The 20,232-nt window shown below is 64.1% G+C and overlaps 3 protein-coding genes across 3 annotated transcripts; 2 read left to right on the forward strand and 1 right to left on the reverse strand.

Annotated features, from left to right (window-relative positions):
- The first annotated feature begins 58 nt into the window (after positions 1-58).
- Positions 59-7,220, forward strand: CHLRE_06g311500v5 (uncharacterized protein). Its single transcript, XM_043063803.1, has 10 exons — positions 59-679; positions 852-1,024; positions 1,246-1,280; positions 1,466-1,616; positions 1,755-1,835; positions 1,978-2,119; positions 2,296-3,267; positions 3,517-3,644; positions 3,787-4,177; positions 4,335-7,220. Exons 1-10 carry the CDS (start codon positions 389-391, stop codon positions 4,956-4,958), a joined length of 2,988 nt encoding a protein of 995 aa, XP_042924509.1. The 5' UTR covers positions 59-388; the 3' UTR covers positions 4,959-7,220.
- A 2,102-nt stretch (positions 7,221-9,322) lies between these two features.
- On the reverse strand, positions 9,323-14,688 carry CHLRE_06g311550v5 (uncharacterized protein). Its single transcript, XM_043063804.1, has 3 exons — positions 14,411-14,688; positions 14,232-14,307; positions 9,323-14,074 (listed from the first exon to the last, which is right to left on the reverse strand). Exons 2-3 carry the CDS (start codon positions 14,298-14,300, stop codon positions 11,501-11,503), a joined length of 2,643 nt encoding a protein of 880 aa, XP_042924510.1. The 5' UTR covers positions 14,301-14,307; positions 14,411-14,688; the 3' UTR covers positions 9,323-11,500.
- A 1,800-nt stretch (positions 14,689-16,488) lies between these two features.
- Positions 16,489-20,230, forward strand: CHLRE_06g311600v5 (uncharacterized protein). Its single transcript, XM_001691279.2, has 10 exons — positions 16,489-16,621; positions 16,717-16,800; positions 16,927-16,964; positions 17,247-17,311; positions 17,484-17,670; positions 17,828-18,202; positions 18,364-18,486; positions 18,612-18,692; positions 18,865-18,953; positions 19,636-20,230. The coding sequence occupies exons 1-10, from the start codon at positions 16,543-16,545 to the stop codon at positions 19,778-19,780; spliced, it is 1,266 nt and encodes a 421-aa protein (XP_001691331.1). The 5' UTR covers positions 16,489-16,542; the 3' UTR covers positions 19,781-20,230.
- Positions 20,231-20,232: the final 2 nt, after the last annotated feature.

Below are 20,232 nucleotides of genomic sequence, written 5' to 3' on the forward strand. Positions count from 1 at the left end.
CTAGCAATAGTGTATACTTACGGAGCTCACTGATTCAGCCAGGTTTTGTGCGCCCGACCAAGTCTATTTGCCCGACAGAATGACCAGTCCGCAATCGGGATCATGAGGCACAATTTCAGAATTTGGGTGACGCCCGCAGCTTGAATGCGATTTTAAGGGCCGCGCTGCTTCGACTACTGTGCGAATCCTGACTAGAGCCGGGCGCGTGTGCGTGGGGCCCACATATATCGCTCCACGTTTCACATAAACGAGTAGCTTATGACCAAGCTACTTGATTGCAGCGCATGTTTACAAGGCCTCCTGCAAGCACGCCACACAACGGTGGGCATTGAGGCTCGGATGAGCAAAGTTGTCCCCGGCTGCACGACCTGCCATCAGAATCGGAGAAATGCCACTCGTGAAATTGGTGCCTCTCGCCTTGGTGTTCTGGGCATGGAGCTGCTTGGCGCGCTTTTCTGAGGCGAGCGCTCAAGCGGCGGGCGAAGTAGTGCCCCAAGAGCGCACCGCGAGTGAGACGCGGACGTACACCGGCTGTGGCGCTTATTGCAGCAATGGACATGTGCAAAGTTATGTGGGGCCGCTTGATACAACACGACAAGTCGCAACTGCGCTCAAGCAACTGTCGTTCAAGCGCGAAATCATTATCACACACCACGCCGACCTCGGAGATGCAATCCAGGTTAGTGCATTCACAAAAGGAGTTGCGCAGCGCTCGGCGGACCAACGATCCTAACCGCCGAAAACAGGTGGCGAGTTGTTTAACTCGTGCTCCACGTGAGCTCCTCCGCAGTGATATCGGTGCCCCACACCTCCGGCACCCACCCCCACCCCCCTGTTCACACCTCCTGCAGGTGCTGCACCGCTGGCAGCGCCATGGCTACGGCCACGTGCTGCTGGTCAACCCCACCGCCGAGCCCTGCCGCCGGCTGGAGGCGGGCGGCGCCTTTCACCCGCTGCTGGGGTGCGGCTGGTTCGAGGACCGCAAGCGAGTGGGCTGGATCGTGGACCAGAAGGGCGGCTGCAAGTGAGCGAAAGGGGGAGAGAAGAAAAGGCGCAGGGGGCGCAGGGGCAGAGCGCGGGAGGGAGGGTGCAACAGCGTGTGCCTTCGCAGCTGTTGCCAGCGGCTGTCAAGGCATGCCTGCAGTACTTCTGACGTGGTCCAGACGTACGGAACCGGCGCATAGGTTTGTGCCAGAGGGGAGAAGCACAGGCGTGCGCAATCATACGCGGTGTGCCACTGCGCAGGGGCATGCTGGAGAAATGGCTCATCCACTACACAGGTGCGGGGTTGGGGCTGCCGGGTGCAGGCGATACGGCCCCGGGGCAGTTGCTGAGCCCGAGGAACGGGTCCCACACCCTCAATCCCAACTGATACACCGAACTCGCCACCCGTCCCGCCAGCTCCTTACAACAGAAACCCGAACCCTCACGCCCGCCCTCATCCCATCGGCCTGCCCCGCTGCAGCCGCCCGCGCTGTGCGGCTGGGCTACCACGTGTTGGCAGTGGACGCCGACACCCTGCCCCTGGGCGACTTCTACGGCCTCATGCGGCAGCCGCCCTACAGTGGCGTGCAGCTGTGGAGCCAGCGAGAGGGCAACTTCAACGTCAACGGCGGGTGAGGACTGTGAGGAAAGCCACAATGTACGGTGGTCAGGGCGTAGGCAGGGCGGCCGGTGGGGGTGAACGGCCGTGCGCGGTTCTACAAGTGATATGTCCCCCTGTGCACACCCGTCCCTCTGCATACTGCCCCCAGCTTCTACTACGTCCACAACGCCTCCGCTACCGGGCCAGTGGCCTTCCTGCTGTACGACAACTTACTGAAGAACGCGAGATGGTGGGGGCGGAATGAGCGAGAATGGCACATCTGCAACTTGCAACCCGCGTGCCTCACTGCTGCCACGTGGGACGTGGAATGTGCTCCTTTCCCCCACCTCTTGACCCTGACCCAACTGCGCCCCCCACCAACGTGGCCGCAGGTACGCTGACGCCCGGCCGCTGCGTGCCGCTGTGGGTCTGTCCCCCAACGACAGCTCCACGGGCATCATGGACGGCTTCCTGTGCAACGACCAGTTCAGTCTGTCAGATGCGGTGCACAGCGCGGTCACTGGCACGCCGCAGGTGCGGGGGCCCGCAATCTACATGGTCTCGGCTGGCGGAGCTGTTTGGCCCTGTGCCCCCCGCCCCCGCGTACCCGGCCATGTGCGACGAGTAAATGGCGCCCTAACCTGGAAGCTCCGTTGCCGTTGATCATTTTGCTGTTTGTTAGGTGCACCCTCCTGCCCCGCCCCTCACAGGTCCTGGAGTGTCTGTTCTACCACACTCGCACCCCCACCGAGCGCTCCGCCTGGGAGGCGCCGCACCTGCACCTGTACCGCACCACCGGCCCCCGCGGCCCCCAGCAGCTGGGGCCATACGAGGTCAGCCCCTTCCCCGTGCCGCCGCCACTGCGCCTGGGCTCCGGCGGCGCCGCCACCGCCGACGTCACCAGTGCGCTGCTGCACGTGCCGCACGGCCGCGGCGCTTGGCCGTCGGAGCGCGGCGGACTGCCCTTCGCGCCGGGGCCACTGCCCGAGGCGGCGGCGGCGCTGCGGGAGCTCTTCCGCGAGGGCGCCGGTCCAGAGGGTGAGCCACAGGTGCTGCCCGACTTCCCCGACCCCTACAACCCCGCGGACCAGGCGGCGGCGACTGCGGTGCCGCCCGAGAGGTTCGCCTACCTGCCGCCCTGGGTGGCCAACACCTGGGGCAGTGCGCCGGGCGCCAATGCAGGCGTGGAGGGCCACTACAACTCGCACCTGACCGGCCAGCTGCCGGCCCTGGTCAGCCACCTGCACGCCGGCCTCACCCCGGGGGACTTCAACAAGCAGGTGCACCTGGCGGTGGGCGTGCCTCGCGCCTGGAGCCTGGACATGGGCGGCGCGGCGGCAGCGGCGGGTCTGGGGGCGGGGGCGGGTCTGGGGGCGGGGGCGGAGGCAGAGGTGGCAGCAGCAGGTGCAGACGTGGTCGTAACAGCCATTGGAGCAGTAGGATCGGCGGCCGTTGGCCTGGTGGGCTCTGCGGCGGGGGCCAGGGCGGCGCTGGCAGCGCGGGGCGGGGGCCCGCGGCGGGTGGGGCGGCGGCGGCGCATGCTTGCTGCTGCTGTGGCTGCGCCTTACGCCTACCTGGGCACAGCGGAGGCGGCAGGAGAAGGCATGCCGGCCCTGCTGGCGCTGGCGCCCGGGGTGGTGAGGCCCGACATGAGTGGAGCCGAGTTCACTGCGCTGATGCAGGTGCGAGGCAGGGGAAAGGTCCGGCAGCTCATTGCGAGCGCGCTGCTACCCGTCGCATGTGTGTGTGTGTGTGTGTTTGTGTGTGTGTGTGTGTGTGTGTGTGTGTGTGTGTGTGTGTGTGTGTGTGTGTATGTGCGTGCGTGCGCGTGCGCGTGCGCGTGCGCGTGCGCGTGCGCGTGTGCGTGTGCGTGTGTGTGATATGCGTGTCGCCAACTGTTTGCTCACCTCCCTTGCCTTCCAACCCTCCAGGGTCTGATGCGTCTGGGCTTGGCTTTGAACCGGGTGGTGGTATGGCCCTGGGTGCCCTGTGAGGCGCCCTTCCTGCGCCGGGAGGGAGCCACGTACGACCCAGTCGCGTCGGGGCACAAGATACCCTGGTGGGTAGGTGGATGGATGGGTATGGGTGGTATTTGGAATCATTTCCCACTACACCGAGACCAAGGGCTAGGGTGGGTGGCAAGACGGTGCAATGCTTGCCCCTATCATGCTCAACACGGTGACCACCCCTGGCACGTGTAGGTCTGACTACCTCAATGTGAGTGCCGCCATCCCCAACGGCCCCGGCTCGTCCGACCTGCGGCGAGACGGCCTGCGCTGCCTGCTGGCCGCCATGGACAAACTCAGCTGCCTGCGTGGAGGCACGGCGCCGCCCGGCCCCAGCCCCACCGCGCCCCGCGGCCTGTTGCCGCACGAGTTCGACCACTGGCTGGCGGGCGCACAGGCGGGCGCGACCCGGCGGCGGCGGGACTGGCAGCGGCTGCTACAACAGGAGGCGGCGCTCGGTACGGGGCGGCGGGTGCAGTCACGCGCCCTGTCCGGCGCCGTGTCCGGTGCGGAGGCTGGTGCGGGCGAGGCTGTTGGAGTGGACTTGGAGGTGCCACTGCTGCCGGCGCCCGTCAACACCATCCAGGTGCGGGACCCACAGCATGCAGCGGCAGTGGGGGCCGGGCGTGGGGCTGCAGGGCTTGGCGACCGGCGGGTCTCACGACAACCCCAAATAACATTGCCTGCCACCACGCGATGTGGCACACATGGCCACTCACTTGTACGCGCCCGCCCGCATGCAGGACATCCTGGAGCGCCGCGGCGGCTCACGTGCCGCTGACAGCAGCAGTGCGGGTGGCGCCGCCGCCGTAGTGGTGCCGCCGCTTGTGTTGACGCCCGCAGACCTGCAGCTGCTGCGGCAGGAGCCGGCGGTGTGGAGCAGGGGGGCGCTGGAGGCGGAGTTGCGCAGGAAGCTGCGGGGCCGGAAGCAGACTGAGGGCGGCAGTGAGGACGACGAGGACCAAGGAGACGAAGATGCTGCGGACGAGGATGACTCAGATGTAGACCAGTCCGAGGATGAGAACGAGACGGGAACAATGAGCGCGCGTGGACAGCGCAGAAGCTCCACCGGCCACCACAGCGGCAGTGCTCGGAAGGGCGCTTTGCCAAAAGGGGCTGCTTCGGCGGCGGCGGCGGCAGCGGTGGGTGCACCTGCCGCAGTGCTGTGGCTGCGTGGCCCTGTGTCGGTGCCTCAGCTGCCCTCGGCCGCCCTGGAGGTGTTCTACAATCAGCAGGTGGAGCCGCTGTGCTGCGTGCTGGGCTGGCCCGCAGCCCCCGACTGCATGTGGCGCTCACCGGCCGCGCAGTCGGCGGTGGCGGCCAGTGCGGCAGCTGCTGCCACAGCAACTGCTGGACAGGGGGCCTAGACCGTCCGCACACCGCCGGTCTGCGGTCCCGCGGGGGTTGGCTACAACAAGGGTAAGCGTATACATAGCTATGGGTGGGCTACTGCCGCTCAGAGCGCGGCAGGTGCGCTGTGCAAGGAACCTAAGTAACAGATACGGAACGTGAATGTGCAGTTAGTCTGTTGTGGAGCACTGTACTGCTGTTGTGATAACTGAGTCAGCTGTGCTGCCAACGCAGCAGGCGGGAGCTGTATTGCCCATGTCTCCCAGATGAGGTTTGTCTGGATAGAGTGGGGCCGCTGTTTGCTTGTTGAAATTTGTCGGTCCAATCTCTGCCTGAGGCACAACGTACCGTACAGGTGCGAATAGGATGTGTCATTGGTTTGGCTTTTCCGTACGACTTTTTGCCAGGACAGCCGCCTGCAGGATGTCGGGGCGAAGCGGGTGCGCGGGGGCAGCACCGGAGCATTGCTTTTGCGTGACACTTATCGTTTAGGTTGACGCCTGTTGGATTCTTTGCCAATGCAAAGAGCTGAAGAGCATTCAGCTGTGACCGTGCAATTTTACTAGCACGTGGGGTTAGTCGGAGCTGTCCTAGAACATACATTATACTAGTTTTGGGCTGAGCCCCCCCCCCAGCGAAGCGTTCCAGGGGGGGGGCGAAGCCCCCCAGGAACACCCCTGTCCGGGGTGCGATGGGACAGTGATGGTGGCTCAGTGGGGTAGGCTCAGTGCTCAGTGACAGGGGCTCAGTGTGGAAGGCTCAGTAAGGCAGGCTCAGTGGTTCAGTGCTCATTGAGGTAGGCTCAGTGCTCAGTGACAGGGGGCTCAGTGTGGAAGGCTCAGTGCTCAGTGACAAGGGGATCAGTGGCTCAGTGGGTGACGTGACTCAGTGGGTGACGTGACTAGTTTGTTAGCTGCGGGTTAGCACGGACTGTGCACCCCACCCAACCGGCCACGTCCGGATTTGCGGGGATGCCAAAGGCCCCCAACATAGAGGCGTGTGCTTAGTATGCGCCCGCGTCAAGGTGGCTGGGTTGATAACGACCCGGGAGGGGAGGGCTTGCAGCCCTTTTCCTGCCTCCCTAAGGCAGCCACCTCCTTGTTCTAGCACGTGAAGCGAAGCACGGAGGAATTTATAGGCGTGGTATAATTGGGCTCATTCGCGTCTGGACAGAGACGAAATTGGAGTGGCTCGGTAGGATGCGAGCTAGATGCGTGCGCAGCGCTGAGGGACATGTATGTGGCGGCACGGGCCGGAGCAGGGGCTGCTGACGCAGCTGCGGCGGCCTGTCGAGCTCTCCACGTGCAGGTCACCTCACCTTCAGTCTAGCGGAGCCTTGGCGGCTTCAACTGCAACAATTGTGTGTTTGTTACTTGGTGAGGGAGAGAGCAGGCGAAGACGGCAGGAGAGCAGGGCAGTCTAAGCAGGAGAGCAGGGCAGTCATGCAGGAAGTGCTATGGGTGGCGGAGGTGCACATGCGGCCTCAGAGCAGCAGAGGGTGAGGAAGACGTGTTGGGCACATGTGGGCAGTGCATGCACGTGTAATCGGCGGACGCCGTGTGGAGGGCGTCAGCTGGCAGTAGGGGCTTGTTGACTCATACGGCCACCCCGCCTGTGGCTTTTGACGGGGTGGTGGGGGTGCTTGGCCTGATTGTGCGTATGCCTGTTTCTATGTTTGGGCGAGCGGCGGCGGCCTCGGCGTATGCCCTGAGCAAGGTCCTGTACCATCTGGAGTTTGCGGGGTTCCCGTCGCCGTGGGCGCCGGTTGGCAAGTTGTTAGGCCAGGTGGCGGCGGTTGTTGATCGGCGGCTGTCGCCGGCTAAGTATGCGGTTGCACCCCATGCTCGTCCGGTGGGGGTGTCCCTTGACATCATGCAGGTGCCGCCGGCTCTGGGTGGTGTAGGACTGCTGCCTCTTCAGCTGCACGTGCAGGCGCGGCAAGCTGGACTGGCGGTGCGGTGTGTGCTGGGCGCGTGTGGTTTGCTGGCGTTTGTGCCGCCGTGGACGAAGGTGGCGGAGGCTTGGCTGCGGGCACGCCATCCAGCGGCCACGCCACTGCGCCTGTTGGTGCGGTGCGACCCGTCACGTGTTTTGGACAAGTTGGTTACGCCTGAGTGCAAACCGTTTTTGCGTCTGTTGGGGGCGGTCGCCCACTTGCCGCCTATCACGTTGGTGGCGCCGCCCGCGGCTGGGGACTGGGTGTATCATGTGCCGTTGTGGGCGAATCCGGCATTGTGTGATGGTGCACAGACTTTTGACGTGGCGTTTGCCGATTTATTTGCCCTGCCGGGCCTTGTGTATGTGGGACAGTTGGTGGCGGCGCATGACCAGTTAGAGGCCGTGCGTGCTGCCCACACCCGCCCGGGTGGGTGGGGCACCAGGTTTGGTGAGGCGATGTTGGACTTGTACTTGACGAGCGTGTGGCGGCCTGTGCTTGGATGGGGACCTCGGCGGCACCTGCCGTCGCCGCTCCTGGGGCCGGCGTCGCCCCTGGCGGCGGCGGAACGCATAGCCGCGGCGGTGGCCTTGCTCCCAGGTGGCTGGGAGGCCGCGGCGCGTGCGGCTCGACTGGCTCGCGGGCGGGCCTGGTTCATGCCGCTTCCTGCGGATGCCGTGCGACAGGCGGCGGCGGGGGCCTTGACCCAGGTGGTGCGGGGACTGGGCTGGGTCCTGGACGGGGGCCCGCCTCTGCTGCTGTTGAACTACTCCGTGAAGGCAGGAACGGCCATGCAACTGGGCCCCCAGGTTGCGGCGCTGCGGTCTAAACATTTGTTGTATGTGCGTGATGCTGGTGTTTCTGCGGACGGCGCGCTTGCGGCTGCCGGCGCCTTTGCCGGCACTCTGGCCCGTTTGTGGGCGTTAAAATGGGAAAATTATCATAAGGAAGCGTTGTGGCGGGTGGCGGCCAATGCGTGCTGGTCGTTCCCCAAAAATGCCGCCCAGCGTGCAGCTGGGGTGGCAATGCCCCTGTGCCGGGCGTGTGGGCGGGATATGTGTGATGGGGACCGCCGGCACTACTTTTGGGACTGTGTTGTTGCTCGGGCGCTGCGGGAGAACATGGCTATGGCAATGCTGGGGTCCCCTCCTGACACGGCTGATGACTGTTTCTCCCGTGCTGACCTTTGGCTGGTGCAGCCGCCTGCTGGGCTGGCGCCGCCGGTATGGGATGTAGTGTGTTTGGCTGCGCTGTCTGCCCTTGACTCGGGCCGGCAGCAGGTGATTATGACTGGCTTGCGTGTGCGTCGGGCTCTGACGTCGGCGGAAGTCCTGCGCGTCAGTGTGTCCGTTATTGCTGATTTCTGGGGCCGGCTGCAATCGTATGTCAGTCTCGGCCTCCGCCCGAAAGCCTGGGCCACGGTGCCTGCGCACCATCCGTTCCTCTCGCGGGGTGCGGGTGACTGTGTGCTGCTAGTGTTGCCTGATGATGTGGGCTCCCCGCCCCCCTCGCCTTAATTTGCTCGTGGGTGGTGGGAGCGGTGTGCCTCTGGTGTGTGCGCTGTGGGTGTGGGGCGTCGACGTGGGCGTCGCCGGACTACGTGCCCGGTGTACCTGCGTTGACGCCTCGCCGGTTTGATTGCGCCTCGTGCGCTAGTGCGGTTTGCTGTACGTTGGTGGGGCTTTGGCGGGCTTGGGCTTAGCTTCGACTCGCTGTGCAGCTGCCGAGACACGCTTTACGCGAAGACCTGTTGCACGGTTGTGGAAGGTCGGTAGCCAACTGGGGGGAGGGTGGTTTCCTTTCGGGCCGGAGATGGTCCCTCTTGACCTGGGTGCACGGGCACCCTTGCTTGGTCGGATTGTCCCTTCTTTGTAATATCGCAACCTTGTTGACTCGATCAAAAAGGGGGCGATCAGGGGAATAAGCGCATCAAGAACGAAAGTCTAACAGATGCTGTAATTGGTTTCATTGCTGCAACGGCCCTGAGACCCTTCGTCTCCATGCTGCTAGATCCATATCCATATTGCTGCTGTTGTTGGTTACAAGGTGGTGTGCACAAGCATGCATGCTATCCTGTCCCCGTAAGTACCAGTGCCCCCGGCTGATGGGCCCTTATAACGCCCAGAAAGCTTTTCACTGTGCAACGAGTTTTTACTGTGCTTTTTACAGCTTTTTTGGGGCTGAGCCCCCCCAGCGAAGCGTTCCAGGGGGGGGGCGAAGCCCCCCAGGAACACCCCTGTCCGTGGGGTTCGCTCCAGGATAGCGCTGCGCCAGGAGGAGCGGGAGTAGGCGGAAGAGGCGACTGTGAGAGCAGGCGCCGTGCCGTACTGCGCTGACGGTAGTACAACATGTGTGGAGCAAGGGGTCACAGGCCAACCGTGGCGCGGACTCGGACGCACGCGGCGGGAGTCCGCCCGCCGCGAGCAATCCTGCGCGGCCAGGCAAAGCTGTGAAGCCATATGACTAGTGCTCTACTTGCGCAGCTTTCGAGCCGCAGAGGTGGCCTCCTCCCAATGCTGCGAGGTGAAGACGCTCTGGCCTCCTCTGGGCGTGCTGCCGTCCGGCTTGGGCTGCTGCTTGGTTGGTGAGGAACCAGCGCCAGGGGTCATTAGAGCCGTTGCCCTGTTCGCCGATTGGCGCTGCAGGTAGGTGTGGCCGTGTGGGCCCTCGCGAGGCTTCCAAGTACTCAATCCATGTAATCTGCCCCGTACCGTAGCTTAGACTGCGTCACGCCGTCTACGCTACACGTCACTACCTGGCCGTCTACGTTACACGTCACCACCTGGTTGGTCATACAGAGTGCTGATGCAATGCTTTACTCCGAGCTGTAGCTAGCCGCACATCACTGCTACTCTCCATGGTCGCAACTAACGAACTGTAGTTCCTGCACAAAACTCATCAAGCGTGTCCTGAAGTCGTGTCGCCGCGGTACAACCGCGTCTGTGCACACCTCCGGAATTGCCTTCTGCACCACCAACAGCACAACGCAATAAGACCGCCAGTGGCCTTGTGTCCGACTGAAGTACTGCCTTGCCCAGCAGCAGCCCGCAAGCAGCCCGCGCCATTTCGAGTCCTGTAATTTTGTCCATAATGACGTACTGCTGAATTAACACGTGTCATCCACTTAGCATGGAAACCACGCGCCCATCAGGCCCACCCTAACGCGGCACATCACTCAAGCACGTGCACTAACCGGGGTGAGGGCGGCCCGGAACCTGTGAAAAACTCGATTAGCTTGACGCAATGAAGCGCCCAGATAAACATACAGGATGCCACCTCCATACACGGCGCCCCACCTCATCACCCGACCCCCTGCTGCTGCTGGTGCTCCCGGGACAACCTAGTCACAACTGCCACCAGCGCCCTCCCCACAACAGCTACGATGTCGCCCACGCCGCTCAGGACTCGAACCGCTCCCAAGCCGGCGCTGCGCGCGCGGCATCAAACGCCCGCTCTTGTTGTACCTCCTCTCTTTCGCGCGCCTGGGTCCAGATGCCGCCCTTCACGCCCATCGGATAGCATCTAATCCGGCCTTCGTCAGGGACGCGCGTGAACAGATGCTCATCAACGCATTTTATTATCCAAAACAAGACCCCGAAACTAACCCGATAAAGTACATATAGTGAACATCTCTGCATGCGCTTGCGCACGCTGACCGGGTCGGGGGCTCTTCCCCGGCTGCGAACTTTTGACACCAACATGATTGCATATGTACTATGGCGATACACATTGTAAATCGAGCTCCCAAACAACTCACGCCTGGCTAACTGGAGCCGGCATTCCCGCGCGGGCGCGCCTAACCTAGCCGAGCTCATGGCACCACCCCTTATGTCCGAAACCCCTCCCCAGCTTCACTCGCCTGTGCCTGCCCGCAGGCACCCGCGACTGGAGGCTCTCCGACTACAATCCGACCCAGCCAACACACCTGGCCGTGCACCCCTTAGCAATCCAGTCCAGGACCAATTGCTTGATATACGTCAATGTCATGTCAAACGCCTGTCCACTGCGACACAAACACGTGCTTAAAATGGAAGGCGCACCGTCCATGCACGAGCCTGATTCACCCAACAATTGTGGCTACCGGTACGGCTACGCGCTAGCGCACGCGCTCGCAACGCGGACTATATATTGCAACACGATCCAACCCGCCAACCAGCAGCAGCCCCTGCAGGCCCTCAACCGACTGCCCCTGTCCCACCAAGACGAGATCTTTATGCAACCGCAAGAGCGTACTTGGAACCTTATCCATTCATCATGTAAAGCACTTAAGCCAGAACATAGCCTTCGAGGGACTGAGGCCTGAAGTGCCAGCACAGTGTGTGTTTCATGTTCAACCGCGCATTAGACCACCATGTTTGCGGGAGCGGTTCACTAAAAGCAGCCCTGGCGCTCGGCCGAAGGCCACACGTGCCAGCCCTAAGCCTGTCCCTGTCCCCGGCCGGCAGCCCCTCTCAGCACATTGTACTTTTGAAGCAGGCCACATACCACCCTGATGCGGCACAGCACTCAAGAGCATGCAAAAGTATGATGGGTCCGCACGTCGACGAGCTGCTGTCTGGTGCTAAGCCAGGGGAGACGCCCGGGCGAAACACAATCCGCCCTACCAGCCCCAGCCCCAAGTCGTCACTGCCTGGCGGCGGCACTGTAGTGCACTGCAGCAGCCCGCGGCGTCATGCCGACTGCGGCACGGGCGGCTGATGCGGCCGTGGAGCGCAAATAGCTGGGGCTGGGGCCCGGGCCGGGGCCGGGGCTGCCGGCCGGGGCGGGATTGCTTGCGCCGCCAACCAGTGGCAGCTGCTGGCCCCCGCATGCCCCGCTGCGCCCGCCGCTAGGGATAGGTGAGGCGGCTGCGGCCTCAGCTGCCTGCTGCTCTCGCGCTTGCCGCCGCCGGCTCAGACTCAGAGAGGCCTCGGCGGCAGCTGCGACAGCCGCGAACGCTGCCTGGCGCTGTTGACGCGGTGTGGCGCCCGCCGCGCTGACACTGACGCTGCTGCAGCTGTGGCTGCTGCAGCTGCTTCCGGTGCTGGACTGCCGCCGCAGCTGGGGGCCCGCCGTGCTACCACTGCCGGATGCGGCCGGCACATGGCGTGCGGCGGCCGGCAAGGGCTTGCTTGGTGTGTGGAGCTGGGCCGCGGGGGACGTGAGGGCGCTGGGGCTGGGGCTGTGCACCGAGCAGGTAGAGGCAGGAGACAAGGCAGGAGCGCCCCAAACTACTGCAGCTGCTCTTCCACCGGCACCTACAAGGCCATAGCTTCGGAGGGTACCGGCGGACCGGGAGGACAACAGCGGTGCAGGAGCTGAGGTGGGGCTGGCCACAGGGGTGACCGCACTGCCAGCGCGCGTAGCGGTACGGCTCTTGGCAGTCGTGGGTGTGTGCAGGTGCCGCGTGGCTCGGCTGTTGGGTGCCGCAAGGGATCTGCCAGCCGCCGGCATGCAGGGGGCGGGCGCGGCAGCAGCATCAACAGCACTGACTGCTGCCGTGATCACCGCGTCAGCTTGGGGCCCACAGGAACCTGCGCTCGCACCTCTCGTGGTGTGAGGAGTCTCCACAAGCATATTTGCTGCCGGCTGCTGGCAGCACGCGGCGAACGGCGATGACGTGTTAGCACGCGGCGCTGGGTCACACAATGAGGTGTCACCGTGACAGGATGTCATTGCCGACTCCACTGCTTCCGCATCAGTAGCGGCAAGGCAGTGAGAGGCTGGGACCGGTGACAGCGGCACCGCAGTTGCCTGGACTGGGTGTGGCCCAGCAGCTGCGGCAAGTGGGTGCTGTCCTGCCACCTCGGGCAGTTCCACTTGGGGGTGGGGGTGGGGGTGCCCCGCGCGGCCCGCACACTCCAGCTGCTGCCCCTCCACCTCCTCATTCTCCTCCTGCGGCGACTCCAGGACGGGCTCAAGCGCCTCCGCGGCCGCCAGCAGAACCCGCCGCGGTGCCGACCCCGGCCCTGCCTGCTCCACAGACTGCGGCTCCGACGGCGGCGACCCGGCCGCAACAGTCGCCTCGAGCTGCTCCTGCTCAGCCGCTGCCCCGCCGGGTGACGCCGCCCCCGCCAGCAAGGACAGGCTGCTCCAGGCCGGCAGATACACGCCTTCACAGCGCCCAGAGCGCCGCCGGCCCACCCGGCCCTGACCGGCGCCTGCCCCTGCGCCACCCCAGCTGCCCGCACGCTCGCATGCGTCGCCACACCCGCCGTCGTCCTCGCTGTCACTGCTGGCGCCGCCAGGGTCCTGCGCCGCCGCGCCCAGCGCGTACGACATGTTGCTGCGCACCCGCAGCAGGTCAAAGCCACGTGGCGCCATGGGGCAGGACGCCACTGCGTCAGCGCCCGCCGCCGCCGCCGCCGCCCAGGGGCTGCAGGCGGCCCCGGGCGAGGTGGCTGAGGAGCAGGTGCCGGCCGCCGCTGCGGAGGAGGGGCCGGGCGAGTAGGCCGACCCAGTGCTCGCGCTGCAGCAGGGACACCCTGCCGCTGCCTCCACGTCGTCTTGGTCCGCCTCCTCCCCCGCCTCTGCCTCCTCCGCCCCCGCCTCCCTGCTGCAGAACACCAGGTTGGTGGTCATGAGCGCGAATAGCGAGGAGGCCAGGCCCCGCAGCTCAGCCAGCTGCTGCTCCTGGGCGGTCAGCTCCCGCTCCTCTTCCTCCTCCTCCTCCCGGTCCTCCCGGTCCTCCTGGCCGCTGCAGCTGCCGCCAGCCAGAGAGCCAGCGCACGGCTCCATGCCTGGGCCCTCGCTGCCCGGGCCCCCAGCACTGGCGTCACCCCCAGTGCTGGCAGCGGAGGAGTTGGCGGAGGAGGAGCAGCGCGCCAGTGTGTCCAGGGTAGCACAGCTGCTGCTGCCACAGGCGGACAGCGCCAGAGCGCCCAGGCCCAGACCCACACTGCCGCCACGCCGATGCCGCACCACAAGGCCGGGCGCCCACACAGCTGCCTCCCTGCCGGCCTCGTCGCTGCCGCTAGGCTTGCGCGTCGTCCCCTGCGTGCAGCCGTACATGGCGCCCAGCAGCCCCAGCGCCAGGTGCGTGCTGGAGGCCACGGTGGCAGCTGAGAGGCGCCGCGCTGAGGCCAGCTCCTTGAGGCCCAGCGGGGGGCCGCCGGTGTTGCGCTGGAACAGTAGCGGCGCGCTGTCGTCCGTCCCCAGCGCCACCAGACCCGCAAGCCCCGCCTGCCCCGGAGCATCCGGCTCCCGACGCCGGAACACCTACGGCCATGTACACGCGTCGGGCGGCTGTTAACTTTGTCTGGACGCCGCGCCATGTAACGACTGTAAACACAGGGTCGTGCAGCACCCCGCACGTAGTCGCAGGTATACCGATGAGGAGCAGATGAGCACGAAGCTTGTGTCTGCGGGGTCTTACCTCGCCATACACACCCAAAGCACCGTCATCCTGGGACCCAGTTTGCAACCGCGCGCCCTTCGCTGCCATTTCACGCCTGTTAGCGTAACAGTTCAATGAGTTACAACGGGGCAGCCCTAAAACACCGGCCATTGGGCGTTGCAGTCTCAACCCGAGTGAGGGCCAGGATGCGAGCTCACCGCTGCTTGGCGCTCTGAGCAACCTGCTTGTAGCCATAGATAGTACCCCACATAACAAAGGTCGCAATGGTGACCAGTTCATCAAGGGGCATTGTTTGAGTTGTTCAGGTCCTTAAGGCCCCGCCTGCAACACCAACTAATTCTTATTCAGCCTGAATACATACTATGATACTACGAGCAGCTAGGCAGCCAGACGGGCACGTCGGGGCCGACTGAGTAAGTTATTCACTGGTTATTTCTAGAGTTGCCATGTTGGCTTGTTAGGCGTATGCCAGCCTAGCGCGCCGTGAATCTTTTAGGGTCTTAGGGGCCCTGCATTCACAAGATGCCCCCAGGGGCATGCATCCGACTTCGTACAGCGCCGTGCCTCAATCGGCAGACGGGGCTTTACTTTCTAGTTGCATTCACGAGTATGTGTGGGCCTGGTGACCGAGGAAAAGGAGGCGCGAAGTCAAGTAGTCCCAGGCCAACCTTCGTCGACCAGCCCGTAAAATGAGCCCTGAGACTCAGCCCCAATCCCCCTCCAGTCCCCGACTCAGCCCTCGAATTCAGCCCTCCAACCCCCGACTCAGCCCTAACTACTGGACTAAACCCTATCCCGGACTCAGCCCCGAGAGAGGACTCAGCCCCTGGACTCAGCTCTGGCACGCCTTGAGCCCCTGGATTCACCCCCAACACTTGGACCCAGCCCAAACCACTGGACTCAGCCCCCAACCTCTGGACTCAGCCTGATTCCCTCGGGACTCAGCGCCCCAACCCCTGGACCCAGCCCCAACCCCGGACTCAGACGCAGCGCTAACAACTGGACTAAGCCCTCCCTGAGGACTTGTGTTCTGGTCCCGTTGTCTTGTGCCTGGTGCCTGTGCGACTCCCTGCAACTCTCTGACTGCAACCATGATATGTGGCCCAGAGGCAACGGCAGATTGAGGACGAAGCTGCTGAACAGTGCGGTCTGTGCATGGGTGATGGGCTGAAGATGCGTGGCTGAGTAAGTACGGTATGCGGGCTGATTAAGTGTATGGGCTGAGTGTGCGGGGCTGAGACGAGGCGGGGCTGTTCGGACGAAGCTGCTGAACAGTGCGGTCTGTGTATGGGTGATGGGCTGAAGATGCGTGGCTGAGTAAGTACGGTATGTGGGCTGATTAAGTGTATGGGCTGAGTGTGCGGGGCTGAGACGAGGCGGGGCTGTTCGGCCTGTTCCTGAATGGGCTGAAGGTGCGGGGCTGCGTACAATAATGCAGCGACGGAGTACGTAATGCAGGGGCGGAGTAAGTGAGCGGGACAGAGTAAGTGTGCAGGGGCTGTGACTGCTAGGGTGGAATGGGGTACCGATCCTACCGATCCTCTGGTCACCCCGCATAGACCGACTTGCTATTCTATGTGCCGCGACCTCGGCGACCTCCAATCCCAATCCCTGAGCAAGTCCCTGAGATCCGGATTCCGATCCTTGCCGTCCCTATCCCAATCCCTGAAAGCCTGGTTCCAATCCCTGCCGTCCCAACCCCATTCCCCCAAAGTGGTGTTCCAATCCCTGGTCGGTCAAACCCAATCTAATCCACGGAGGGGTGACCCGTGACCGGCGCCGGGACCCATCCTTCACCCCGTACCTTGCCCCATGCCACCCCTCTGGCGAGGCTGAGTGCCGAGCTGGGCTGAAGGTGCGAGGCTGAGTAAACGTGTAGGGACGTGAGTCACGTGACTGGTTGGGCTGAGACTGCGAGGCTGAATGCCGAGCAGGGCTGAGTGAGCGAAAGTCTGAGTCTGAGTCTGAGTCCACCGTCTGAGTCTGAGAGGGTCTGAGTCCGTTGTTGGGGCTGGGAGTGAATGGGCTGAATGGGCTGAAGGTGCGAGGCTCGTCTTGGGCTGAGCTTGGAGGCTGAGTATCAGATCAGTGGCTGAGTCCAGTGGTTGGGGCTGAGTACAGAAAGGGATCGGAGGGCTGACCTAAACACGCGGGCCTGGCTCCGAGCGGGCAGGCTGGGGAAACAGGGGAAATCGCATGGACAGACGGCGCCATCATGCGAGGGCCACGCCACTTGGCAACGAGCCCAAAGCCGATCGATGTATCGCTACGTACAAAGACAACATAATTGCCACTGCAAGACATCAGTGGGAGCTACAGCAAACCCGAGATGGGCCAAACAGCCGGTGAAGTGGACAATCCAGTCAAGGCAGTTTTGCTGGACTTGGATGGGCTAATACTTGATACGGGTGCGGATATGCATTCCTCCGCGGACGAATTTTGTGTTGAGGCGTGGCCCATTTCCATCCTCAGCGCACCATCGCCTGCCCGCCCTGCCCCGCAGAGAGCCTCTGTGTGGAGGTGGCCCGCAGTGTAGTGGAGCGCTATGGCAAGGACCTGACACTGGAGGCGCAGAGGGCGGCCCTGGGTGGGTCAGGGTTCGTTGAAGGCACGTGTGTCCGTTGTGCCGTCATGGTTGGTTAAGGTTGTGGCAGCATTGCGTTGACGCACACGTTCGTATCTTGCTGACATGTTTGGCGGCTGTCTGCTGCAGGCAAGCGGCCGCTTGAATGCTGGGCCTCAGTTGCGGAGGTGCGCCGTTGGTGGGGCCGGCTGGGCGTGTCTGGCTAGCGGACTAAGGGCCAAAGTCCGAGTACCCATAGACTCCGCCTGCCCTCGGGGCTAACGCAAGCAAGAGGGGTGGTGGCCATCGCCTGACTGACTTGGTCGAGCCCAGGCAGGCGGCCCCCCTTGTAATGAAGCTCATTCATAGCCATACACAGCGCTTCAAGCCACTCACGCCGTTCCTTGACTGGGCTCCATCTTCCTGTTGCATGCTCACCTCCTGTCCCCGCGCTCGCACACATCCTTCAGATCCTGGCCCTGCCGGTGCCGGCCGAGCAGCTTTTGGCGGAATCAGAGCCGCTGCTGGCCGCACGGTGGGTGGGGTGGGCGACGGGCCGGTGGGGTGGCCAGCATGGCTTGCCGTTGCGGCTGTGGCTGCGCAAGTTCCTTTCCCTGGAGGGTTGTGCTCCTGTCTCCTGCGCCCTGCGCTCGTGCAGCTCCGCCACCTCCCCCCACCCTGCACGCCTCGCCCCTCGCCCTGCCCAGGTGGGCTGATGCCCCGCTACTGCCGGGCGCCCTGCGGCTGGTGCGGCACCTGGCTGCCAGCGGTGTGCCCTTCGCCGTGGCCACCTCCACGCCCCGAGCCACCTTCAACTCCAAGATGAGCCGCAAGCCCGAGCTGCGGCAGCTGCTGGCGGAGAGGCCGGGCGCAGTGGTGGTGTGCGGTGACGAGGTGTGAGGGGGAGGTCTGGGAGCGAGGGCGAGGGCGAGGGGCAACTGGCTTCCGAGGGGCAACGGGCCGCCCCCAAGTGGTGTCAGCTTTGTTACAACCACATCTACTTCTCATTCATGCTGTGCCCTCGCTCCCCACCCCCCCACCCCACCTGCAGGTTACCAACGGCAAGCCGCACCCGGACGTGTTCCTTGCGGCTGCCGCGGGTCTGGGTGTGCCTGCCGCTCAGTGCCTGGTGCTAGAGGACGCACCCAGCGGGGCGGCGGGCGCGACCAGTGCCGGCATGCGGGTGGTGGTGGTGCCCAGCCTGGTGGGGGTAGGGGCGGAGTTCGGGCCGGCAGACCCCGCCGCCGCCTCTGGCCTGCTGCAGCTGCTGCCCTCGCTGCTGGCGTTCTGCCCCGAGTCGTACGGCCTGCCGCGCTTCCATGACACCCTGCCGCCCGCGGGCCACCCGGGCGGCGGCGTCATCCCCATGGACCGGGTGGTGCGGCTCAGGGGAGAGGTGGTCAAGGGCTTCGGCCGCGGATCCAAGGTGGGCGGGTGTGTGTGTATGGGGGTGAGCAGTGGCCATGTACGTCGTCACGATGGAGCCACACACGCACCTAGGAGACAGGGTGTGCAGTGCCAGGTACATCAATGGGGTGTGCCCTATGCGCGTGACCCGGTGCCCCCGCTCACTTACTCCTGACCCAGGAGCTGGGCATCCCCACTGCCAACGTGTGCCCAGCGGCTGTGGCCAAACACCTGGCGGAGGCGGTGACGGGCATTTACGCCGGCTGGGCGCGGGTGGGACAGCGGCCGGAGATCCACAAGACGGTGAGAGGGGGGGGGGGCGTGCGACCACTGGCGATGCCGTGTTGCTTATGGCCGTGTGTCGGTATGTGCCCTGATGTGTCCCGCTGCTGCGCTCCTCCCCTGCTGATTGCTGGCGCTGGTGCCAGGTCCTGTCCATCGGCTGGAACCCCTTCTTTGCCAACAAGGAGAAGACACTAGAGCCCTGGATCCTGGCGGACTTTGACCAGGTGGGTGCGGGGGGGCGGGCAGGGGTGGGGCCGGTGGCGTGTTTGTGTGAGGTGGCTGTGGGCAAGGGTCCTGTGCCTGTGCACCCGCAACCGACCCCACTTGCCCTCAAGCCGCACATGTGCCCCGTCTTCACCCGGGCCCCTTCCTACCTACCTACCTACATGCACACAGCCCTTCTACGGCGAGACCCTGAGCCTGGTCATTTGCGGCTACGTGCGGCCCGAGGCCAACTTCAGCAGCCTGGAGGACCTGGTGGCGCGGTGAGAGCGCGCGCGCGCGTGTGTGCATGTGTGTGTGTGTGTGTGTGCGTGTGTGTGTGTGTGTGCGTGTGCGTGTGTGTGTGTGTGCGTGTGCGTGTGTGTGTGTGTGTGTGTGCGTGTGCGTGTGTGTGTGTGTGTGTGTCGGTCGGGTGGGTTTGGGGGTGGGGGTGGGGGTTTAGTTTACTCCAATCCCACAGAAACCGAGACCCAGAACCAGCCCGCAGAGCGGGGAGGAGGTTTGGCCTTAACATCATCTTGAACGTCCTTGAGCCTTGTCCTCCTTGTCGGCGTTGCCCGTAGACCGCAGACAGTCGACTCCCTTACCATCAAGTAACACCCAGCTCGCGGCGCGCTTGCAACCCAACACAAAAATTAAATTGCGCCACACCCATTATAGAGAATTATACCCACCTGTATGGCGGGGAGGCGGGTCGCACCCTGGGCCGCATGTCCTTGTTCGCGGGCCTGGGGCAGTGCAGACGTCCACAGCGGACCCGCGATGGGGAGCGGACCCGCGCATGCCGCAGCCACTTCAATAGCAGTCTCCGCCAGTGAGCGCGCGACCTCAACAGCGTAAAACCGCTGGCGGAGTCTAACCTTGCATGATGGATGCCCTGCCCAGCCGCAGATGCCAGAAACAGAACTCAGTCACAGATGCCGTGCCCCGGCCCTCTGCCTGCAGCATTCACGCGGACGCCGACGTGTCCCGCGCGGCGCTGGACTGCCCCCCGCTGGCGGCTCTGGCGGCCGACCCCTTCCTGCTGGACCTGGAGGCCAGCGGCTCGGCGGCGCCCTCCAGGCAGAGCAGCGGCCTGGGGCCAGCATAGCGGTTGGCAGGGCGGAGAACACGGGAAGAAACAGGTGGTTGATGGGCGGTGCGGCGGAGATGCAGGCAGGTTCTTTATGGGAAGGCTCCGCGAGTGTGATCAGAGGCACAAGTGGTGGGCTGGTGGCGTGTACGTCACATGTGAACCGGGTGCGGAAAGGTACGGTAGACACGAGAATGAAGAGGCTGATGAGTGATGAGTGTAGTGACTTGAGGTGTCGAGCGTCAGTGTGAGGCGTTGAGAGAGTCGTTTGTGATGGCCTAATCGCTTAGCTGAACTTGATCAAAATGGGACCTCGGATTGGATGCCCTGAGGTAAAGCCAGGGTGCTCAAGTACTCAAAGCGGCACTGAAATGCATGCCCGTGCTGGGCCGCGTGCTGGATGGGCTATGACCTTGCAATTCATGGCCAGGCGACAGATGTGCACGCAGCGCCTTACGCGCTAGCTAGCT

This window comes from Chlamydomonas reinhardtii, chromosome 6 (assembly GCF_000002595.2).
Source record: "Chlamydomonas reinhardtii strain CC-503 cw92 mt+ chromosome 6, whole genome shotgun sequence".
Classification (NCBI taxonomy): Eukaryota; Viridiplantae; Chlorophyta; class Chlorophyceae; order Chlamydomonadales; family Chlamydomonadaceae; genus Chlamydomonas; species Chlamydomonas reinhardtii.

Excerpts from the sequence above, each read along its gene's own strand:
- CHLRE_06g311500v5 (XM_043063803.1), top strand. The coding sequence starts at position 389 with ATGCCACTCGTGAAATTGGTGCCTCTCGCCTTGGTGTTCTGGGCATGG. Across the intron at positions 3,268-3,516 it reads AGTTCACTGCGCTGATGCAG|GGTCTGATGCGTCTGGGCTT; the intron begins GTGCGAGGCAGG and ends CCAACCCTCCAG. Across the intron at positions 3,645-3,786 it reads TCGGGGCACAAGATACCCTG|GTCTGACTACCTCAATGTGA; the intron begins GTGGGTAGGTGG and ends TGGCACGTGTAG.
- CHLRE_06g311550v5 (XM_043063804.1), bottom strand. The coding sequence starts at position 14,300 with ATGGCAGCGAAGGGCGCGCGGTTGCAAACTGGGTCCCAGGATGACGGT. Across the intron at positions 14,075-14,231 it reads CTTTGGGTGTGTATGGCGAG|GTGTTCCGGCGTCGGGAGCC; the intron begins GTAAGACCCCGC and ends ACATGGCCGTAG.
- CHLRE_06g311600v5 (XM_001691279.2), top strand. The coding sequence starts at position 16,543 with ATGGGCCAAACAGCCGGTGAAGTGGACAATCCAGTCAAGGCAGTTTTG. Across the intron at positions 17,312-17,483 it reads GAGCCGCTGCTGGCCGCACG|GTGGGCTGATGCCCCGCTAC; the intron begins GTGGGTGGGGTG and ends CGCCCTGCCCAG. Across the intron at positions 18,954-19,635 it reads CTGGAGGACCTGGTGGCGCG|CATTCACGCGGACGCCGACG; the intron begins GTGAGAGCGCGC and ends CTCTGCCTGCAG.